This window comes from Mycteria americana, chromosome 2 (genome assembly GCF_035582795.1).
Source record: "Mycteria americana isolate JAX WOST 10 ecotype Jacksonville Zoo and Gardens chromosome 2, USCA_MyAme_1.0, whole genome shotgun sequence".
Taxonomy (NCBI): Eukaryota; Metazoa; Chordata; class Aves; order Ciconiiformes; family Ciconiidae; genus Mycteria; species Mycteria americana.
This window is the reverse complement of record NC_134366.1, coordinates 152240781-152265837: the sequence shown is the minus strand read 5'-3', so window position 1 is coordinate 152265837 and position 25057 is coordinate 152240781. Positions and strand designations below refer to the sequence as shown.

Below are 25057 nucleotides of genomic sequence, written 5' to 3'. Positions count from 1 at the left end.
AAAAGGCAGATTCAGCTGAGCTGCGCTCCATCAGCACAATCCCAGATGCAGGGTTCCCGATGGCAGGAAGTTCACCAGAGCAAAGGCCACGCTGGAAGAGGCTTGGCCTCCAGCCAGCATAGTCCAAGTTGAGAGAAACACTGAACAGGAAGGGGATGTGAAGAAAGCATCCTCCAGCTTCTCTGGTTCTGTGCCTCTCCTGGATTTAATTATTTAATATAGTTTTGCCACCAGTTGAAAAACTTTTTTTTTTCTTTCAAATCTTCCCCTTGAAATGGTTGCAAGTCCTGAATGATATTAAAACAACTTACCACAGCAAAGGACAGGAATAATCAAAGCAAGTCAATAACTCCTTGCAGGCAACTCTCCAGGCTTCCAGCTGGGAAACCCAGGTGAAATTGCAGGAAATGACAGTTCCTTATGTAGCCCTTGTGGCTGTCCCCTTCTGCTTGATGGAGCCCTGATAATGTGAATTTGGTCAAGGCCTTGAGTCAACCAGGTACAAGTTTGTGGTCAGTGCTGACCTCACATAATTAATTGAAGATTTAATTAAAAGAAGAATATGTTCACATTTATTCCAGGAAGATATTAGTCTCCATCCTGTAATCTTGTATGCTTCCCCTGGTTCAAGCAAGCCACCCTAACCAACAGAGAAACTTTGCAAATGCAGGCTCATGGGAAGTTGTTTCTATAAAGCTCAAACGAGTCTTACAAATGGTGCAGCTAAGAACAATTGAGCTCACTTCTGTACCTTGTTGCTTTGTCGTCTCACAAAACTGATGGGTGAATCTCAAAACATTTGCAAGTTATATAAGTTGGCCAAACCCCTGGAGCCTCCAATAAACTTACATGACAGAACTCATGAGACTGAAGGAATGGCAAATATTCTCCAGGGTGTCTAACTGGCAGCGTAGGAAGTTATCACCTATAGCACTGCACTGGAAGTGACTGTACACAAAGCAGATTTTGTGGACAAAACCACCATCTGCTCATCCTTACCTTCAGTGCAAAGGTTTAACAGCTCCACCTAAACCATTGCTTCAATGTTACTCAACTTATGCTTCACTGTAGCAGACTGGAAAACAGGAGTTGGACTGGTATAACATGAAACGTGACTGTAATAATATTCACTCAGGGCAGTAAAAACAATTAAGGGAAACAAACTCTCAAACAATTCAGTTAGGTCTGCTGGAAGATGTCTCTCCATGCCTTATATTTCTAATCGGGTAGGAAATTTCCGAGCTTTTATTCAGGCTAATCTCACTCTGCAGTCAGCAGGAGCTTGCCTGTGTAAGGTCTCTGTATTTCACCCAGTGCATCTTGCATATTTGCTTGTGATCCCAGCCAGCACAGAAAAGATGAGCAAAAGTTAAAAATAGACAACCACAGATTTGCTACTGGAACATTTATGAACTATGCAGCTTGGCCAAGGATCAAGAAACTTTCTAGCTTTTTTATATTTTACATACATTTGTGTCCTGATCCCTTCTTGAGATAGCACAGTCCTTTTTTTTTCTTTTCTGCTTTTAAATCATTACTAGCATCTGTTAAAATGCCTCGTTGTATACTGGCAGGTATAATGATCTTTTCTGCCATCTACCCCACATTTGCACTAGCATCAAACAACTGACTTGGTCCAAGCCGTACCTGCCCTTCCCAGCTTGAGGGCATGAGTCCCACAGCATTATTTTTAACTGCTAAGAATTGACTGTTACCTCTTTTCAGGCCTTCTTCTTTCATTTGTTTCAAAGGGGATGGACCAAACTCCTCCTCCACAGGCCGGAACATCCTTTTGACCAGGACACTGCTACTAGAAAACACACAACAGGGACCATGTCACGGTAAAACTGTGCTCCCAGCAGGAGAGGAGACAACAGCAGCAGTCATGGCTCACTTTGTACTCTGGCAAAAACCCCACTAGCTACTCAAGTAGCACCAGACCAGAAACTGCAAGGATTTAGCTTTTGATGCTTATCTGAACTCTCCAGGCCTCTCAAATTGCCCAGACTGACTGTCTGGGACAGGTGACAGGAAAATACGCTCCAATGTTACACACTATTTTGAAAACCCTAAAGGCCCTTAACTGTTTAAATATTGAGGGGAGGAGGGTGGGGAGGAAAAAACAGATAAGTAAGGAGCTGAACCCACATTTACACATTGATTCACCTCCTCTCTGGGGTCAAGGAGACAGCCTCAGGAAACACCACCAATATTTCTAAAATCTGAGACCGTACAAGCCAGCGAGTTCAAAAGGAATAACATACTGGGCCAGATCCAGCCCGAAGCTGCAACACACTCCGCCAGGGAAGCTGAGGGCTCAAGGCACTATGGCTGCCCCCTCCCCTCAGAATAGCTCTGGCAGGACTCGGTGTCTCCTTTTACTCTTGGAGGAGAGAACTGAAGCCAGTGTGCTTGGTGCAATAAACCCCTTTGTTTCTCGAATTCCACAGTGAGCCTTATGAAGTACATTAGCTGCATAAAAGAAACAAAAAGGGCCTCAAGTTTTCAAGTCAATGTTAGCTGCAGGTGCCTGGCCACTCCCTACCACAGGCCAATTTTGCAGGTTTACATGAGTGCAGTTGTCTTACTCCAAACTCTCAGATTTGAGGGTGCTCACTTGGGATTCAAGCAACTTATAAAAGTATGGGGCTTGCACACATTACAGTTAATACTGGCTGAACTTCAGCCGCACATACTAAAGCCCTTATGTCATGACATCTCTAACTATTTTAGGGACTTTCTGCAATTCTTCCAGTCCCTCCAAAGCCAGATAGGGGTGCTCCCATTTCCAACCTCCCCCCTTCCCAGGATCTCCTGTTCTCTTTCTGCCTTTCTCTTCTGGCGCTCGGGCGTTTTCTCTGCAGTTCCTGTATTTGTCGCATACACACGTGTGCTGCTAAACAACTTCCAGGAACAGGGTGACATTCAGTGCTTCACTAAAAAAAATCATGGTTTTTAAATTATTTGAGAACCCTTATACATATAAAAGACACTTTTTATCAAATATATTGTCCTGTCCCTGTATTGAACCTTATGGCTCCTTAAACTGTTTTACTTGGAAATGTAATAAAAAATAGATATAAAAAGCGGCCAGTTCACATGAAGGAAAAGAAAGTTACCATAAGATAAACCTCCCTCTACCAGTTCTACATATTATTCACCTACCGTTAGTGACGGGAGAACATGAGGGAAGGGGGAAAAAGGGGATCAGTTTCATCTGATTTTGTGTTTTGTGCCTGCTTTCTATGAGTTTGAACTGCTAACTGCAAAGCTTGTGAAACAATGTCTTACCCTTCTCTCTCATCATCTGTATTATAGTAAACCTAGAAGAGTTGAAGAAAAAAAAAATTATTCCCAAAACTCAGACACCTGCTTAACAGAATAACTTCAAAAGGGAGAAAAGACAACAAGTGGTTTGAAGTTTTTCATCTGTTAAAAATACTTTTCCTTCTATAAAACACAAACATCTCTAGTTCCAATTGTGGTCTGGAAAAAGTGTGGCTTAGAAAAACTGCTGTTGAATATCATCTACTGGAAATATATCAAAGCATTTTGACAGACATTGCCCTCTCCCCTGGTTTATATCATTTTCCCAATTGTTTTACAATCCTCTAAATCAGATCACTACTCACCTAAATTACCCCTAATACGATTTAAGGCACAACACTCACAAGCTTTTGTATGTATTTAGTACTGTCTGAAAATCTAATTAAACTATAAAGACCAACATTGATCTACGGACCTAATGGAAATACAATTACTAATGGTACAGCTGAACTTTTTTGCACAGGCTACGGGCAGAAGCGCAAGTCCAGACCGTTGTTTTGTGTAAATCAGTATAGCTCACAGTCACTGGGACCAAATTTACAACAGCAGCAAATGCGGCTAACAGTAGCAGGGGAGGCATAAAATCACAGTCGTTGTCAAAGGCTTTACAGAACACTCAGCCAAATTCCTCACAATGTGCCTGCACTGCAGGTCCGCACCAACAAGTGCACCAGCAGTCCAGCTGCTGAGTTACTGTGCAAGTGCGGGGTGAAGGCAGGGCACCAGAGCAAGGCATCTTGGACAGATTTCCAGCACTTGGGCTGGCAAGACTCAGAGCACACTCAGCTCTCAATGGGAGCCTTCACTTCTGAACCTGTACAATGAAAATAGCTCCGAGGTGTGTGTGTGCAAAGCTGAGGTCTGTAACTCATTCTATGACCAGGACCTGAAAGTGGCTACACTTTTGTAATAAAACATTCATAAATAATAAATTATTGTCATAATAAATCATTCTTATATTAAGTAATACACAAAACAACTGAAAAGTTCAGGATAGCAAGAATGCTGATACTACAACCTATACAGCAGTAAAAGACAGGGCTGAACATTGCCTAAGAGTTAGCAAACTGGGATATCTTCCAGTTAGTTTAGAAAATTATTTACAGGATTACATATACTAAGGAATGCTTCCACCTTCTCCGTTTTGAGACAAATCCACATTCTGGTTTGAAAGCCATGAGGACAGAAGGTACCCAGCACTGATACGTGAGTGGGCGTCTTTCCAATTTCGGAGAGTAAGTCAGTGACAGCTGTGATTGCAATGTCTGCGCTCTTTGTGCTTTGCTCTACCATAGTTATCACTGCTTTAAAATAAATGACAATTCCAACACTCAGTGTCATTTAACCTTCATTATTTTAATATTTTGCGGCAAGATGCATATAAAATTTCCTCATCTACTATTTGTCTTTATAAACACATGCATAAAGGTCTTATTCTACTCCCTGAGATGTTAATAAATAACAGGTTAATATTCAAAAAATTGTCAGAGCTGACCCTCTAATTCAGGTTTGCAATTTCCCAGCAAGCAATAAATTAGGTCTTAAAAGAGTCAAGTCAGCAAAGAGTTCCTCACACTTACTGGTGATAATGACTCCATGACTTCTGCACTAAGCCAATACTAAATATTAACATTAGCATGATAGAGTTTTACTTTGTAGAGTGAAAATATTTTCTTCCAAGGAATTCCCAGATCTCTAAGTGATGCCGACAGAAAATGGGCAATGGTGTTTAGTGACCTCTACACATGCAAGAGCTTGGTCTTTGTTTTCAGTTGTCACAGGGAGGGGGATCTCTGCTACCACAAGGTGGCACTTCATTTCATCAACCCAAATAGCACATTCAGAACCAGACTTCCTTTCAGTCACAAATCAACCTTCTATTTCAAAATTCTTGATTGTTTGTTCCATTCTTTCTTCCAAGCAAAAGAATGGCAAAACCATAACAAACACAACCTAGTCGGTTGTTAATGAAGTATAATATCCTTTTTCACACCCAGAACTCAGAAAGGCACTTGTCTCTTTTAAGGTCTTTTTTAAGTGACTTGCCAAGAGCTGCATTTACCAAAATGAGAGCTGAAACAAGCGTCCCCCAGGAACAGTGATTTATTTTCCTAAAACCTGCCTCGGAGCACATGTGGCCAGATGGCAGGTGGGTACCATCTCATCTCATTATCATTGCATACCTGTCCAGTTCTTTGTAGGTTTCCAAAGTGAACATCCGGTATGAAGAGAACTGGCTGGGAATCCAGGTCAGCCATTGTTTTGAAGAAGGTGATATCGCTCTTTTTTTGCAGAGGGAGTGCACTCAACTTCCCTTCAGCTGCTAGGAGGATCACAAAGCAACGTGGTTACGAGAGGAGGTATGTTAAGCGTGACTTAGCCCCAAACTAGAAAGGCCCATCTTACTCACAGTTATTACATGAGGCTTGGGATGCCTGGCCTTTGCCTTTCTTCCTGTTCTGCTTCCTCTCTTCGTCTCGGATTTTCCTTTCCGCTCCCTGATGCAAAAAAGACAACCCACAGATATTATCCAACGAGGAACCACTGTGAGCATCGTACCCTGCGATGCCTGGAACTACAGTGACAGACACATCAGAAATGATGAAACAGAAACTGGTTATCCCATTACAGATAAATCTGTCCAGATTGTTGGGAACATGCCAGCTTTGGATCGATCACCTGTGCCCAAAACTCAGGCTGGCACATCCAGCAGCCCCTAGGGCTGGAGACAGCAAAAGGAACATATCCACATGCTGGCTTGGAGGAGACGGGATGGACAGCCCAGGCAGCGTGCAGTCTGTAGCAGGGCTGTGGCCACCACAACTTGTGCAAAGGGCATCCCGAGCCCAGCGCCTCTGTAATGGACAAACTGCTCAGGCCAAATACTTTGCGTATGTACTGACGTAAAACACCTGCAGGATTGCTATCATCTTAGCTCGTGTCTGTGCTAATCTTTTCCCTAAACTCTCCTCCACCCACCTTGTCTGAGGGTGGCATTGCTCCACTGTGGCCAGCTTTGTAGAGGCCTTTGAGATTTGCCAATGCAAGAAGGCTACACTGACAGCTTGCCAACAGTGCAAGGGCTCTTACAGAAAAATACAGGGATTTCAAACAGGGAGAAGCCCTCCAGAAATTGGAAAGCAATGTAGCACTGCCCTATTAGGCCCCAGGAACTCCTGGGAAGTTGCAGGCTTCTGTTATGTAAATACACTCTCAACAAGTTTAGAAAATAAAACTTGTTATTGACATAAAAAGCAGCAACACCTCCTTTGAAGTTCTCCTAATTTACTTTATAAATATGAATAGTCATGTTGTGAACGGTATTAAAGATCCATATGCTCCCAGACAGTCAGCATGCAAAATTAAAGATTTTTTCCAAATTAAAATTAGAAGTTTCTTTAAAAGAAAAGAGGGGAGGGGGAGGGAGGTAAGGAAAGCCAAAAATATCCACTCAAGACGCCAAAATTCACACATGAGCCAATGAACCAAGCTTGAAAAGAATGCAAGGAAAGATGTACTCCTGGCTGTGATCTATCAATAGACTTCCAGAAGTTGAAAGAGGTGGAGGAAGCAACAGCTCTTTAAAAAACATGAAGGTGTCTAATGGAAACATTGCCTCCAGACCCAGGTCCCAATCCATTTGTCACTGCCCTCAACCACAGAAGCCAAGGGATTCAGAGTCGTGCCCTTATCAAAATTGTTTCTAGGGGTACATTTGTATCTTTAAAGGCCACCTGTTCTTTCGCAGAAAGAAGAAAAATATGCCTCACAGCCACTGCCCTGCAGAAGGCACATCCCCGAGAGCCCTGTGCTGCAGAAAGCGGCTCTGCCAGGCAGCCGCAGCCCTACCTACTGCTCAGTGCTGCTGCTCCGCTGCTCGCAGGTAGCGGGATGAACCTTGAAAGTCATTTCGCACACGGCAGCAAGCGTGTTTCCTCTCAGGAAAGCAGAAACTGAGGAGGGCTCAGCCTTTTATACACGATGAAGAATATACATTTTGCTGATTTTTCTTTGATACTCTCTGTAACTATGAACTTGGTAAAGCTTCACAGCTTTGTCCTTATTCATTCAAAGCAAGGCACCCCCAAGTCCTCTGGGGTGCAGGCAATATCTAAGCAGGGAAGCCATGCCCACCCGCCACTGCTTGTTTGTGCCAGAGCCACTTTACAAATGCGGCAACCGCAATACCCACAAAACTACCTACCAGCCCTTCTGAGCTAGGGGCGTCCCACGTGGCACAGTGCAGGGGCCAGCCAAGCCTACCTGATGTACGACATTGTTGTAAGTGCTGAGACAATGGACCACGATAAGATATTTGCATATCAGAGCATTTCTGCTGGACAGTTTTCACAGCTGAGCCATCTGACCCATCCCTAATAAATCAGAGTTTGTATATCTCTTCAGGACAGAAGAAGAAATAACCCTCTCATAGGGCACTATAAATTAGGCTCTGACCAGTCAAATAATTGAATGAGTTTTTCATTTTTTCATTGATGTTTGAACTTTGTATAAATGCAACGAGTACCTCTGCTACTAACTATTAGCAACATGTAGCCTATGAATTTCAGCTGATTCAAAATATTTTCTTTTCTAGGTCTTCACCTCATTTAAGCTTATGTCTTGCATACTAGCTCCAGCCTAACAAAGCCCTTACCATCATAAGGACCACTCCCATCACCATTATGAAGCTCATACGTACACCTGTTTCTAGTTCAAGGCCAAAGCATTCCACATCTGGTGGGACAGGCCCATAGACTTCAGCCGCCTTCGCTCTAAAGCTGAAGATTAATAGGCAATTAGAGTTGCTCAATACCCTATGATAATCCATTTTCTCTATGACAATCCATACTGAAGACAAGAGGGCAGGAACTGCATATATTCCAAACAACATGTAGTTTTTCAGATTAAAGAAAATGGGATTAATTTATTTGATTTTGGAACAATGTTATGGTATTTTCCAAGGCAAATGCTTCTGCTTCTTTTCAGCAAGGCTAATCACATGTAGAAAATCAAAATATCTCTGAATCCCGAGTTCCTTCATACGCAGTAGCTAAAGCATCTTGCATAAATATAAATAGGCCTGGTAGCAAGTTTCCCTGACAACCTACTTAAGGAATAAAAATTATAGTCTTATCATAATGCAGCATCAGTGATCTGTACATGATAAAAAGACTGCAAGGGCAGAGAGAATTAGCACTGAAAAACAAGATGTGCACTGTAACAGTTGCTTTGAAGATTGCCTACTGGAAAATAAACAGGGACAAAAGATTGGAGAATGAAAAGGGAGCAAGCACACGATTACAACCTTTGCAGCCTTTATCTCCATACATTTATGTCACAAAGCACACATTGGATCTGAGTTGGTGTTGCTCTCTAGTTTATATGTAAATGATACTAAATTTAAGTAACTGCCTGAGTAAACGCTAAATATATATAGTATGTACCACTTAGCTAAATGCAGTGTTATTTCTTCAGGGATACTCTTTCCACAACAGCTATGCTGTGTTTCAGCTGGAGGACATTAATTTATCAGCAAATATTTTTCTGAAAAACTGGACACCTCTACGTGTGATTTATCTAAGTTAATATACAAACACATCTACTGGTCCTAAAGAGGCACCATCACTGCAGAAAAACCATTTGTAAGAACACTGTCAGGCACAGAAACATTTTTTCTTCCACGTTTCAAACTAAGACACATTTCAGTACTGAGGCGGGAGGAATTTACTGTGCAGTTCCTCTGATCCAGATGATTGTAATAAATCAGGCACTTTTCTCATCAGCTTCTCTTTGGGGTTGTCAGATTGGGGCATAACAGTGCAATTCACAATTTTAAAATGTATAAAAATTATTATATGTTTGCTGTTTTTTTAAAATGGCTCCATAATACTTCTTTAATTGATCATGACAAAGAGGTGGGCAGTAATTGTCTCAGCTCCACGGCCCTTCCCAAACAGGCAGCAATCCCTGTCTTTGTCACTAGAGGGCAAGTCGCAGACTCCCAGAGAAACAGCCAGGGACCCTCCACCTAGCACAGCCTCAACCAGGGCCAGGGTTTATTTTGGCATCTTGGTCTTGGAAAGATGAGGGTACCCAGCCCCACCAGCTACCTTCCTCTGAGCATGACGAATCCTCCCAGTGCCACCAGCAAGTGGACATTCTCCAACCATTTATTTACTTACAAAAGCACCACGACAAACGGATGTCGGTAAAGATACAGCAGCGTAAGTGAGGGGAGAAGCAGGCCTCAGTCTCTTTCCAAGTGCCAATTAGCACAAACTGCCATGTGAATTGACCTCGATAATTTTCATTCATTCAACTCATTTTCAGCCCTGCATTAAGTTAAAAAGCTCTGTGTGCGTGTATGCGTGTATACATTTATATTATACAGATATATATCCCATTATCAATACCCATGAGCCCTCCAGTTCCCACTTTCAATATAGTTTTGATGTGGATAACGCTTTAACTACCCCTGTGATCTTTTCTTCTACTTTGAGACAGTTTTGATTAAAAGACTCAACATCCATTTCCTGCTTTCTAGTCTGGATATTTGAAGTGCCAATTAAGCCAACAGATGCAATGAACATGTATTATTCAAACTCTCCACCAGTTGTGTCTACAGGTCACCCTCGATGAATTTGTGCTCTGAATTTCCTTCCTTTTTTTAAATAATTCAGATTTTTCTAATTGCTTTTCAAAAACAGGTAGATGAAAATGACTTGTTACTTTGATATTTACTGAGCTTTTAACATCCAGCTGTAGCTTCAAATCTCTAAATATTTGACATTCAAAGTTACAACTAAAAGCATAACATTTTGACTGCAAGAAGACCTCAGTGCATACATTTACATTCATTACTTTCAAAGTTTTTGCTCCACTAACACAACTGACTGATTAGCCCTCAAGATCCCCTTGTCAAGATAGCAACAAGGGAATGAACTGAAAAAGGGGAAGGAGCAACAGCACAGAGACCTGCAACAGTTGAACTCTTACCCTTCCATTAAAAAGTTAATGCTACGAGTTGCCTGGGGCATGGCCTTTTGCCTTTCTTTTCCCACCTGTAAGATGGCAAGACTAATTTGGATAAATTTCCAAGTCACTTAAATAGATGTAGGCTCCTGAATCCCTGAACCTTGACTAGAATCCAGGCATCAGCTCCCCCCTAGAAGATCTTACCCACCAGGGATAAAGTCATCAGCTGGCAGGTGTTAAACACAACTGAAATGCGGTCACGTTCACATCTAAGAATCATCACTGAGATAACATTTCTGAGCAACTGTTTCTACTCAGTGATATATACAGCTGACCATGACACTGTCAGACTCATTACGGCATGATCTATGTTTTGGTGCTGAAAAACCTTACCAATTCTCACAAAGGAGTGGGGAAACCCATTGTAAAAGAACTAAATTTTGCAAAAGAAGGAGTGAGCAAAAAAAAGGGAAAAAAAATAGTTACTGAACTCCAAAATGGGAATGGCTAATATATTTTTGCAGTTTACTTTTAATAAGAAAATCCTAGCACATAAAAGTCTCATTGAAGATTCCAAAATAATGGTTTGTAATCAAGCGAGGGGGAAAAAACCATCAGCAGCATCATTGGGACTCGGTGTTTTCCACTGTATCATAAAAGGGAGCTTAGCAGGCCTTTCTGAAAGGTGCATTCCTCTATCAGAGACCTCTCCACAAAGTTTACACATTACCTATCCTGGCTATTAGAGCCAGAAGGGATACATCATCAGACTGGCACTTGCGTAAGCCTATGGTCAGCACTGACCTTCCAAGTAGAGATCTTTACTTTCATGCTTTCTATGACTTTTTTTATATTCCTGTATGATGACCTATAATATGTTGTCCTTAAACAGTCCAACTCACAAGCTGAGGAATCAGGGCCAAAAAGGCTGCAAAGCAGTAAAATAATTACATGATAATCTGTTAGATTTATGATATAGCTGGTCCAAATTCTACCATGAAACACAACTCTTTAGGGAAAGAAAAAACATTTAATTAGGTCTAAAATACAGCAATAATAAACTGTCTAACAAGGTTCCTCCTTTATCCATGGTAATTGCTCTTTCCACTTACCTTGTCACAAAAAACCTTGATCTGGCAGTAGGCTCGGTGGATGGGTTTATTGCTGCGGTTGTTGTAGCTGTACGTATCGATCTGAATCATCAAAGGAAGCCCTTTTACTCCTTTTTGTGAGGAGAAGTCTGTGCTTAAGCAATTCACTGTGATGAAAATCTGTGCGCCAGAGAGATTACTTGTAAAAAGTGGTGCAAACAACTATTAAACTTCTGAAAATACATAACAAATGGGAAAACAAAAGCACATACCCCTGCCCCCCACAAAAAAAGATTTTAATTCAGCTACAATCCACACTGGCAATTCACACATTTATTCTCTGCATCTGTCCTAAGTCCAGCAAAGATGCTCCCACAACTAGGAAGAAGGACAAACTTTTAAGGCGTGTATCAATGCTTCAGTTTGGATCAGTAGCTCACATTTGAAGTGAATCATTTGATTGTCCCAACTTACCATGCTTTGGTTTGCACCAGAGAGCTCAGAGTGCATGAGCTGGATTCTTTTTGGAAGAGCCAGATCAGAAGATGCGTCCTAGGAGCACACCTCACATGCTCCAGCTGCTAATAGTTGCTCAGTCTGTGGGAACCGACTAAAGATAATCTGAGATAAAACTTCCTAAAATGTGTCTCACGTGGATGTCAGGTCTTTAGCCCTGACTTGTTTCACTCTACAAACCTGCTTTGTATGTTTGCACTATCTGTTAATATAGACATAGGAAGATCATCTTGCATCGTCCTTTCCAGCCATATTTTGGTCTGGCTTGTTCTTCTGACAGCTCACGATTTAAATTCGGTGTGGCCAAAGAAAAGTCCTACCCTTCCTCCCACCCCCAATTCTCTTCACACTCTCATCAGCAGTACCCCTTCCTCCATCCCATCAACAGATACTCCTGATCTTCACTTTAAGGGTCCTTCACTATCTTTCTTCAATTTCAAAAATGCATCTCATCCTGTCTTTCAAACTGGGAAGCAGTTTCTCAAACATTTAGAAAGCTGCTCCCTACCTCTTCTCAAAAGTCCCCTTTGCCATGTAGCATCCACACAACTTGACACTGCCCTTGGTTCCTGGCAAGCCCTGCCTGCCTTTGCTTCAGAAACCCACCTTGTGCTTTCCTTCTACACCCACTTACATCTATTGATAGCCACTAGTCACCTCCTGCCCTCTAACTTCCATCGGTACTATGGAACAAGGTGTGCCTCGTCTGCCATGTGTTTGTACAGCACCTGGCAGATGGGTCTGCCACCACCAAGTATCCCATGGACTATTTTGATGCAAAGCAAGCTGTAATCATGAACTGAAATATCACTGGTATCTTTCAGTCAGGATAGTGTGCATGAAACTTGAGAGATGAAACTGGATTTAAAATCCAGTTGTTCTCCCCAGTGATGAATATGTGCATTACATAGTAATTTGGGCCAATTCTTTATTGACCTGATTCTACTTTTCACTTTTCCTCAGTTTAAAAAACAACAACAACAAAACCCCAAAACTGTGAACTATGGAAAAGGAGAGAGAAAACTGCCGGTATGTATTTCCTGAACCAGGAGGGTGCGAAACCTGCTCCAGCAGAATAAGCACACTCAGGAAGGAAGAGATCTGCGGGGTCTCTCCAACAGACCTGATGCACACCTCGCCGGGCAGAGGAGAGGCCATCAGGCCCCTGGGGTCTGGGAGGATTCAGGAAGGGAGAGCATGAAGGAACCCCTCCCTGATCCACAAGCAGGGGAAAAAAAAAAAAACAGTTTGAGTGACCAGAATACTAACATCCCTAAGAGAAAGGCAGCTGACAATAGAGAAGGGCTCCAGTGGCTGGTGGGGGGACACTTTACCCTAATGGCAGAAGTTAACATTACAGTCAGGTTTTTTACGATGGAGCCAGAGCAGCTTGTTTGCCTGACTGAGCTAATGGCACCTCCGCATTTCTGCTTCTGATTGTATCACAGAGCTGCATTTACAAATGAAATAGTTGAACTTTAACTGCGGGGAGAGGAGGGAGGCGGGGAAGGGCCCTAGGTGAAACTCTGATTTTGAAGCTGATAGTGTTATTTCTGTTTCAAATTACAGCTTGGTCTCCTCCAGCTCCAAAGGTAAGTGTGGATACGGGTGCATATACCTTTGAAATATGATGGCCTGAATTTTCATTTGCCTTCAGACTCCTACAGTGTCAGGGCAATGCTTTAAAGTGTGTGTGAACACAGAGCAGCAGAATGAGGTCTGGCATAAAACAGAATCTGGCCTTACTATATTTTAGCCCATACTTCTGCACAGGGATTTTCCAAACTGTATGTTAAAATGCGAGAGGGGACGCATCTACCTACGCATTTTTCCTGTGCATCTACCCAGCAGTTTGTGCATCTACCACCTTTGCTGCGCACTCAGCTGAGAAGTAAAAAAAGACCTTGTCCCATCTTAATCAACTACAAGCACTGTGTGTCATCTTTTCCACTGCCTCCAGAAACACAGAGCAGAGTAGGAGTGGCTGGGGAAGACAGACTTTATCGTTTCAAGATTCCCCATACAGCAATAACAGATTATTCAGCATGAATAATAGATTGATGCTGTAAGATTCAATATCCTTGTCCTGACACTATAATACATCAGGATCTCTCTGAGGAGCAATGACTGTACATTCATGCGCGTGAAGTGTACTATACTTTCTGTCATATCATCTGCGCCTCACAGACAGACAGATAGATTCGAATTAACAGAGATCATTTATTTTGGGGAAAATTTTCTGTCTCCACACAATCTTCTATTAGTTTTCCTGTAAAACACAACACTGACTTTGGATTTGGAAAACATGGGGAGTGTGGAGAGGGAAGGGAAGGGGAAGAGGGCGTAAGCTGTGTTACTTGAGTTGATTTTAGAGGGTTTTTTTCTTTGCATGACTGAAGATTTGCACCAGTTTTAATACCGTGGTGCAGCAGGCTGCTGTGGTGAACAGGACCTGGGGAACCGTCTGGATAGTCCCCTTCTCTCTGCCCCTGCTCTGACCAGAAACCTTCGCCTCCCCGAGGCAGTGGCCAAGGAATGCTGCCTGCTCTGAGCAGCAATGATTTCACCCGCCTGTCCAAGCACAGCCTGCTTTGCTCTTTACAGCCCCCATTTTCCCCTCCTTTGCAGCTCCTGTCCGTAATGCAGGTACTCCCACTCTCAGTGAGACAAGGAGCAAAACAACCCCACAGGCAGCCACAGAAAGATGAAGTCCCGCTCTACATCTCTTGGAAGACACCCAGGTGTAAGATCCTCCTTGCGCTGGTCTCTTGTGTAGTAGAGTTACATGGTTAGAAAACGTAGAATTAAGTAGAAATGACAGTAGCAGCAGTAGAAATCACTGCTTTTTTTTCCCCACGGCCCTGTCTACACTTGACTTAGAACTATTTTAATGGATGTGACTACGGCTGTACCTGAATTCATTTACAAACTTTTTTTTTCCTGTGCAAACTGAATTTTAGCAATGTTTTGCTATCAGGAACAAGTTTGGGTTGTTGTTATAGAGATGTCTTTTTTTTTTTAATGTCAGCATATCTTAGATTAGAGCAATTAACGACAGAGTTCCACCCATCCAGTCTCCAGCTCAGGCATGCCATTGGCAATGAAAAACTAATTTGGAGAAACATTTGGTACCTGAGAAAGTTTCAAAAGTGGCCTAAGATAACGACAACTCCTCTGTTTGTTATAGAGCATGACTAGAAAAAGCACTCTCTCTTTCTGGGAAGGCTCTCCTCCACAGTGTAGCTGTTATTATGTGAATTACTGTTTGTTAAACACTGCAGCATAATTAGTGATGTACAAGACACAAACACAGTAACCTGCCTTAAGAGAAAGCGAGGCTCAGAAATGCATTTCCCCTTTTATCATCTAATCCAGCCAACATGACTCCTGCTGCAGTCTCTCAGCTTATATGCTTTAAAGGTCCACTGTTATGAAACCTCTCATATAAGCCTTTTATTACTATTTACATTTCTGGCTCCCATTGTTTCAGAAAGAGCCAAGAGCAGAAGGAAGGGAAGAGTGTGTTACAGCACAAGATCAGAAATGTAAAGCAATTTCTCTAGTGAATACTGGCAATACGTAGAATCTATGCCGGGGTGATGGGTCTTGACAAAATCCTGTTTTAAAGGGGTTCATCCATCCGGACTGTAACAACAAAGAGTTAAATGCCTTGTCTCTTAAATGACTAACATCAATCCCATCATTCCTCGTATACACAGAAAGTGTGGTTTTATAGTTTCTCCTGCCAGCCGTTACCTTATAAATCCCATACAAAGGTAAGACCTTTGTTTTATTTCAATACAAATGTCTCCAGCAAATGTTTACACTACTCTTTTGAAGCTTCCTCAACCCACACCACACCCCAGCAACTACATAAAAATGCCATTTGCCTTGAATCCCAGATGCATACTTACTGAACCATTTGTATACACTGAAATTTCAACATTACTTGCTACACGGGTTAACTCTTCTTTAATAGATACATGTGTGTGTGCATGCATGACATATTTATATTAAAAAATATATATGCAAGCATACACACACAGACATGGTTTATTAAACCAGTTACCAAATCTAATCCTACGTAATTTCTGGTACTAATTCCCCCAAATAAAGTATCTTCCTCCAACCTTTAAATTTTGAGTAGAGAAAATATTAATTTCCTCCCTAATGAAATGAAATTTTATCTAAGTTAGAAAGGAAATTAATAATTAAGAACAAAATAATTCTTATACTAGTCAAAGCTTGTCCTAAGTATTGCCAGCAATGTTAAAGAAATACGGATTGTTACAATACAAATCACTGATAGACTGTGCTGCTATCAGCTTGATTTTACAGTTGTGCCCACTGGAATCATAGCTAACCAGCCCACAATGTCTAAGAACCTAATCCTGCAAATCACTCACTCATTGAAAACACAGCTTACTACTGTATGCGCTATGCCAAAACTCATTAAATAACTGGAAAGGTTCCCAGAGGCTTCAGCATGCTTTGGATTAAAGATCTACATTTTGGTTAAATATAGCAGGACAATGATTGCATGCAAGTATACACAACAACTGCACAGCACACAACTACTGTACACACCAAAAAGCATGTACCAGCACCTGCCTGAATAACATATCCACCAACATGTCTGTTTACCGCATGTCCAAGTTGCAGCGCTTTGCAGAAATCAGTAATTTCTTGATATCACTGAAAAGTATTTTTTTGTCTGCTTTAAGATGACATTTTTCTTTAGCAACTGTTCACTGAAGTCACACCTTTTAATTTAAGGTTAAAAAGCACTTTCCATAAAAATATACAATTAATGTATTGTTTCAGAGGTAACATCATCCTAACCATTTTAAATTAGCAAAGTATTAATCAGAGAGAAGGCATATCTCAAGGAGTTGGTATGATTTATGACAAAGATACTCTCCTTTGACCAGGAGAGTTCTGGTTCTTAATTATCTTTCTTGCAAACTAACTTCTGTCAGCAGTAAGACTGCAAGCAGGCAGATGTAGGTCTATCAAAAATGAAGTTGAGCTCTCTGTTCAAAAACCTCCACTAGAACTTTGTCAATCAGCCAGATGCTGCAGCAAAATCTTCTGTAGGGCAACAGCAAGGCAACTAACTACCTTCTAGCATATCATAAAAAGACTCTTAAAAGATGGTTAAAAAGTCAGCCAGTTCTTGTTAATTGTTGTTTGTTTCCTCACCTTTTTTTAAAGAACTCCTTTAAAAATACCAAACATAGCATTCAGGTTCAACCAAAGGGAGCTAACAAATCACCTTGCCCATAAATGCTGCATATTTATATAGAGAAGTAAATAAAGGAGTGAAACGAAGATGGACTGTACAAAAAGTGTTCTTCACTTCCTACCCCTGCTTCCTTACTGCACAGTATTTTTGTCTCAAGGAAGCATAAGGAAGAGTTTGACATGGCTGTAGACCCTTCCCCTCATTTCCCTGTGTCCTGCTCTGAACCACAATCCCCACGGTGACCTCTAGATAATGGCCCCAGCAGAAAAGGATGCTGTTCTAGAAAAACATAAGGATGTGCCAGGCCCAACTCTGCTCTGCCAGAAGGCAAGGGGACTGCTGTTCTCGACCAGATACAGCAGAGGAAACGCCAGCAGTGGTGTTTCTGACTGGTGCTGTTCCCTTAGTCCATGGAAAGCAATGGCGAGATTATTCCACAGCTCAACACGTGCTGTACAAGATTCCCTCTTCCATTTACTTGTTCTGTCAAGCAGCAGTCGGAAGATGAGGGACCAAGCACGAGGAGCTGGAGCCAACACCCCAGTTCCCTTCATGTTGCTGAAGCAATAAAGAGAGGTCTCTGCCTGTACTCTCTGAATGCCTGTTTCCTCCACATGAGATCCAAGATGCTGCCTTACAAACCCTTAGCAGACTCACTGTTAACAGGCAGATTCTGGCTGTCACACCCGCGCTGTTATACCCTTATCCTGAAGGGCTTCCAGGAGGAGGGTACTGCTCTGCTTGCGTGTGGGAGGAGAAATCTGGCTTTAAATCAGCTGCCATCCAGGTGGAGTAGGAAAGTGAGAAATCTGATGCTCCAGTAAGTCTTCCTAGATGTGGATTCAGTCTCCCAGGAGAGACAGGGATATTTGGTTAGGTGATTTCTACTGCTTCTGTTTGATTTTTCAAGATCGCTCCCCTGTGCACTTCCAACAACTGGTCCGATTTTTCAAGATCGCTCCCCTGTGCACTTCCAACAACTGGTCCGTTTTCTTTATTTCTTCCCAGGCCAGTAGAGCACTTCATCACATCACATCTCAGAGGCCCTGAAAGAACTGCTCTGTGCCACTTTTGTCTGACTCAGAAGAGGAAGGTCTTTGTGCCTGTGAGGTTAGTTTTAATCTTGAAATTGTGGTGAAAAGGGAAAACAACACTGAGCAGAAACAATGGAGCCAGATTAAAGATCATCGTTCAAAAAGCTTAAGAAAGGAAAGTCTGTAATTAGGCCTTGAAATTCTTCATCTCTCTTGGATGAGGTAGTTGCTGGAGAAACAGCAGCCTTCAGTGACGTGCCTCAAAGTCCACAGCTTTCAAACACCGCAGAGGCATCCTATGGGAATCCCCAGACCCAGCACAACTGGTTATTGTATTAGACTCTCCAACAAGAGCAAGCATGTGGGTACGTGTACACATGTGCAGGGAGGGAAACACTACTGCACGGTGATAAGCTTTCAGGTACAACCTGATATATGCTTGATAGCCCAATACCAAATTGTGTTATGAATCCTCTTACTTTTATGAATACATTTGCAGTTCAAGCTCCTAAAGATCATATATTTGATAACTACCCCCCAAAATAAATACACATAGGCCAATTTGCATTTTAATGACTACTTCCTGCCCAAATACATGTGGCTTTCTTAAATTTCACTCCTGACACTTTTTTAATCCAGCAACAATATGAGAGTCATTATTTTAAAATCTTACTATGTTATATTTCCAGTGATCATTGTGAGAGTTGTGTTCTTAATGTTCTGGCACCCAAGGCAGGAGCAATGTGACTGGTGTGAGATTAGAACAAAATGGCCAAGGTTAACACCTGACACTAGTGGATGTGACTTTCTTGTTCCTAGATCAACATGGTGTCTTGCTAAGTCTGGCTTTCAGCTGCAAATGCAACTGCGTTAAAGAACTGCCAGCCCTGGCAATGGGGATGGTAGTTGCCAGTGGGAGGACGAGACAAGACTGCCATGCTCTAGCCCTGGTAGTGGGCCCTTCTGTAAAGGTCCTTGGGAAAGTCAGTTGTGTTGGAGATCCCAAACCTGTATTTGCTGTATTTGCTTGCATAATGATCACATGCACACAACAGTCATCTGTTATGACTGCAGAGGACAACATACCGCTGTATTTTGAAATGGAATCACATAATAGGGGAATATCTAGGGCGGTGAGAATGTAATCGTTACATGAATAAATATAGCACCATTAGCAACTGGGACAAGTACAACTCTTTACCAAAGACAACTTTTGAAAGAGCTAGGCGGTTTTCAGAACTATTGTCTTTTCTTTAGTGCTCTATTCTTTTAAAATGTGCATCAGAGATGAAAATCCCTGTTACCACAAACCTCAGCACCTTCAGTCAGCAAGTCACGACAGTGAGTGTTAATGCTACCACTCTGTGCTCGATGCAATCTCTCACAGGACTCACTTGCTCGACGCAACCTCTCTAATGCTGTTAGAAATGCAGTGGGGAATCGTGCATGAAGATGTCTCTGTATTTGAAAGATCCTTAGTATTACTTGAACATTGGGCATTTTATATTCAACATGAAAACAGTATCAGGAGTTTGCTAAGCTCAACAGCGTTTGCTGTTTATTATTTCTACATCCCCGAGAGTCCCGCATTACCCCCACTCATTTTACACAGCCTATTTCCCTTGTTGTTTGCTTCCCGGGGGCCAACTTCTTACAATTACCAGCAGCTTTTCATTTCTCCTACACTAGTCCACACAGCTGAAACACGCTGCCACCCTTTGGATAACCTTATCTATATGAAACTTGTTAAGGTGCTCTGCTGTCCTGGTTTATAGGTCTACTGCAGCAGTAGTCACATCCCCAAATGCAAAACCCCATGTCTGAGGGTACTTGACCACTTAAAAAAAAAAAGAAAGAAAGAAAGAAAGAATGCACCCGTCCTCAAAAACAGTCCTCAAAAATACATTCATTCCCAATTGCAAGGACAGTCTGTGCGGCACTATAAAAAATAATGGCACAAACACAAGGAAAGGCGTAGTTAGCTTTCAGAACACTGATTATTGGAGATGTTAATACTGTAGAAAGGAAGCTGATAATTTAGAGAAAGAAAACATTCACCTTGTGTCCTACACGGACTTTGCAAGTAGGAAAAAAACTTTTACTGTTTCTCAGGCTGGGTATATTTTAAATGGAAAATCACTGAAGCCACAAGTAAGAAACTACACTGTGAGAGCCCTGCAGGTTTTCCTCAGAACTACATCTCTATTTGTCAGTGATACGGGTGTGAATGCAATATCATGCCGACAGCCATTACATACCATCTTGCCTTTTACAGATGGCCAGAATCCCTGGGTCAGTGAAAGACCACAGTTTACCTGGCTTTGCAGAGACTGAGCTCGCTCACCTCCACCTACCCTTCTTATTATTTGTTAAAAAGGAGAGAAGTGGAACAGTGACTAAGGATGGATGGTACTTATAAAGGGATACCATCTGCATGGCTTTTCCTCACCTTTGCCTCCTCATTGACATCCCAAGTAAAGGACACAGCATTGAATGCGATTTCTTCAATATTCCCAATGGTATTAAAACTCTCCTTGTAATCAGCTGTAAGAAATAACAAACAAACAAAAGACTCATGAAAAAGGTTTGAACTTTCTCTTTTACAGTTTGTAGTACATCTTTGCTTTTTCAGGTGGGTTGGCTAATGCATCAAAACTACCTCTTGTATTGTATATGTTGAATTATTAATAAGCTTAATTGCAAAGAGGTAATATACTGCAGCTTGAGTCTTATGCATAGTACATCACTAGCTAATGTTCTTGCAAAATATTGCTTGCTCTCAAAAAGGAATCAGTGTGACTGTAGAGGGAATGAGCGGGTGCATTCATTAGCTTGGCCAAGGAATGGCCAAAACTGGAAAATTAACTAAAAGCTATTGAAACATTTAAAGGGACTGTTTGAACCTTGACATAAATAAACAACATTATGGTAAATCCTACAGAAGCTTTCTAAAAGGCTAAGAGCTATCATTGGAGGAAATAATCAGTAGTGTACACTTCTTGCCCAGCCATTTCAACTTTCCCGGGAATTACTGCACTGGATGCTGGATCTGTATTTTAAAAAAAAAGAACCAAAAACGTAAAGATCCTTTCTCCAAAGTGTGTATGATACTAAAATAGCAAACAACCAAAGTATTTTAAATTGTCTCACTACAAAATATGCAACCTCTTCTCACTTCTTTCCAAAGGGCTGTTAATATTATCAATAAGCTAGTATTTCAGAAGGAATGCAAAGCAAAAGGGAGTCCAAATTTCAAAGATGACCCAACCCCCCCCAAAAACAGTAAGGGCAGAAAACCACGTAAGACAGACAACATCCAGGTCTTCTTTATAATTGAAAAGAGGAACAAGCCCCCTTTTTCTCTCCCTTTGCAGCCAGTTTAACACACTTTCTTCTTTTTGATGACAAATTAAGAGAAAGACCAGGTTTGTAAGGAGGTAATATCTGCTTGATTAAAGGAACTTCCAGATTCTTCACACAAATATATCAACTCTCTCTGGGACATATACATTTCCTTAGAATCCCTCCAGGGCTGTAATGGCTGTAATTGGACTCAGTGCCAGAGGGCTGAGATTACGTCATGCAGCAATCTTGATCTAACGTTTGTCCAAATCTGCGCTTCAGAAGCACGCTGATTCTCAGCTTTGTAATCAGTTATAGAAAGAGGATGTTTTGTATTCTATGGGACACCCAAATGGTTTCAATATTCGTTTCCTTTGCCCTTCTAAAAATAAACTGTTCATCTCTAAAAAATAATTTCTAGGTAATAACTGTTTTAAAATCATTTATAACAAAACCACTGCTGCAAGAAGAATTATTTAATATTTGAGATGTGTAATCAATATACTTTTCTCTCATCTGAAACGCAGGGATGCTGGCATTTCACTGGGCAAGTGAAACTGTGTGCCTGGGAAACATGAATGATTTTGGATACAGTAAAAATTCACTGTTCTGACCATAGGAACAGCACAAGATATTTGGTGATGCAGCAAGTCAACATGGTGTTTGAGAGGGTCGGCAGGCTTTTCATTCCCTGATGAACTCAGATCTCCTTTCTAACTGAAGTCATTGGCTTCACTATCTAAATTCAGTGTAGGAATGCAAATGAGAGGAATTAGAAGACAGAGAAGTAGTTTAATATGCATGTGCACACATCCACCCACCCCTTAAATTTATGATTCACCAGAAAGTGCCTCGTGCAACTGACTTGCATATGGGCGTGCTGTGTAGGTGCACTTTGGAAAGACATGAACAAGATGTCTTGTAAAGACACATGTTTTCTTCTCCTAAAAGGCTGTCAGAACCTCGCATCCCACCAACACTTCCCCTCCCCCAACACATGCCTCCGCTTCCTTAATTGCCATACACAAATCTCATGGAGTGTCTATGTGACATGCTGTTTAAAAGCAGAAGTGCATCCTATTCCCCTCAATTTACAGATAATTAAAGAAGGATCCTCAGTATATTAAGAAAGCATTTACATCCAAGGATATTTGAAAGTTGTTACTGTGACTACAATTTTTCCTCTTCTGCTGCTGTGAGTTACCAAAAATAGAAAATTGGGGTTCTTCAATATGCAAGAAAATGGCTTTACAGGAATTATTTCCTCTTTTGTTGGGTAAACTGCATATTAAACAATGGCAAGTTTCAACATTAAACTAATCATTTGCATGCATTACATACCAGTAGTAGTTTTTGTAGTAGTTTTTGTATTGTGCACATAAATAATACAAAATATCCTGCAGAAAAATATGGGCAAGACTCTGGAGCACAAATAACCCCAATCTAAAGCTTCCACACCCACTCTTTATGTCCACATTTGAACCTGTTCCAGTGGTTGTCAAATTATGGTACTGATTCTAAATAATCAGTATTTGCTGCAATCTAGTACTGTATTCTTTATTTGACATTATTTGACATTATTGTAAACGAAAAAGCTAGTGATCCATTGTCACAGCACAGCATTGTGGAAAAGTCAGCTTCCCCCCCGCCCCCCCCCCCCCCCCCCCCCCGCTAAAAAACAGTGAAAGTGCCTCCCTGCTTCTTCAGAAAAACCCATAACAGCACATGCCCTAAATTCTGGAAAACACCTTTCCTTCTTGCTTAGTAAGTGTCAAGCCCTCAGGTTTATTCCTCAAGCACTATGGACTTGCTTACATGTCAGTCCATGCTTATCTTATTAATATCAATGCATCTTCAGACCCAGTACTGCATCTAATCCATTCAACCATCCTTCCTCCCAGGAGGTGCACCAGCCAGTACACAAAACAAATTAAAGCAGTGACCCCTGCACGTCTGGATTGAGGGAACAAGTCACTCTATTTCCTCTGATCTCCAGAATATAACTGCAGGCCAGAAGGCAGAGAGACAGACCTGTGCCACCAGGGAAAGCAGCACAAGCAGAGTCATCATCCCTATCTGAGAGCTGAATAGCTGGACCCCAGAACTAGAACATCCCAAACTCATTTGATTCTCTGCCTGCTAAGGACCAAGTCATGCTCTAGATTAAAAGTGCATTCATAAACAATTAAAAAGGATTCACACATGTTAAACATACGCTACAAATGTTAAGTTAAAATAGTATTAATGATTATAAACATCTATGGAACAGGTTGCACAGATTTATGGCTATTCACAGATAGTTTTAAAGGAGCCTAATATTATTAACCCTTTATATATTGTTGATAGTTGGAGTGAAATCCAAAATAAAAGAGAAGTGGGGCTACCAGCAGATTGCCAGACCATCCTCTGAAGATGGGACAAATCTGACACACACCCCTGACGTTAGCAAGCTTCTCGTGAGTGCCTGTTTAAATGGTTCTCCATGGCGTATCCCGGCATTTGCTAATCTCCCTCATAGACACCTAATTCTGTTAACTACGCAGGGCTTGGACACTAACTCAGTATTCCCTTACGGGAGCCCTTCAAGGATCTGAATTTTTAATGTAAATGGAAATCTTCATAGAGCCACACAATAATTTAGCTTGGAAGAGATCCCTGGAGGTTATCTGGTTCAACTCCTACCCTACTCCTGCTCAAAGCAGGGCCAACTTCAAATTTGGATGAAGTTGCTCAGTTAGATCACCTGATGATAAAACTGGAAGATTTTGCTAAATGCAGCTTGATGCTTGTATAGGAAATGTAGTTGGGAGCCATTCTGCCCTACTAAGCCCAATATCCATAACGTAAGTCCCAAAGAAAATGAAATGTACTTCAGAAACACTGTACTTTGTAAGAGCTAAGGCCATATTTCAGTTGTTCACAAGAAAACACTGCTGAACAACATCTAGGTCTTTCTTCTGAAAATGCTGAGGCGAACTGTGCTCTCACAGTTCTTACATCTGACAGGGAGTGCTATATCAGTAAGTCTTACTACACTGGGCTTTGCTCATGTTTGCACTCCAAATAAAGAATACACGCCAGAGTGCCTCAAAAGTCAGCACAGACCTATTTCATCTCAAACTAATGGAAGTATAAAAGACATTCACTTTAACACACGTAAACACACAGGTCATGCACAGCACTTGTTTTGCAGAGGATGATTTTACAGAATATGCATCATAAGCTGATTTGTTCAGGTAAGGGGACTGAAATGTGCTGGTACGCCACGAGTGCGGTGGAGTCGGCGGGTGTTGGCACTGCAGTGGAACGAGCTCCTCAGCACATACCTTCAAAGGTATGAGCATTAGCACTGCAAGCTTGTAAGGACTAGCACAAAAAACAGGCAGCCTTCAGAAATAGCTGTGACGTGGCATACTGTGCTCTTTTAACATGTCATGATAGGAGTCATTCGGTCTGGTGTGGAGGTTTTACTGCCTTAACTACCCCAAAGGACAACAGAAAAAAAAAAAAAAAAAAAAAAGAAGAAG

General features: G+C 41.6%; 1 protein-coding gene across 1 annotated transcript in view; it reads right to left on the bottom strand.

The window, feature by feature from the left end:
- Nucleotides 1-25057, bottom strand: part of GRHL2 (grainyhead like transcription factor 2) — a 55444-nt gene that overhangs the window by 12153 nt on the left and 18234 nt on the right. The window contains exons 8-13 of the mRNA XM_075495473.1: nucleotides 20638-20732; nucleotides 11415-11573; nucleotides 5738-5825; nucleotides 5511-5650; nucleotides 3292-3323; nucleotides 1716-1810 (exon numbers count right to left, since the gene is read on the bottom strand). Of these exons, the coding sequence (XP_075351588.1) occupies nucleotides 1716-1810; nucleotides 3292-3323; nucleotides 5511-5650; nucleotides 5738-5825; nucleotides 11415-11573; nucleotides 20638-20732 (609 nt within the window). The remainder of the gene's footprint in view (nucleotides 1-1715; nucleotides 1811-3291; nucleotides 3324-5510; nucleotides 5651-5737; nucleotides 5826-11414; nucleotides 11574-20637; nucleotides 20733-25057) is intronic.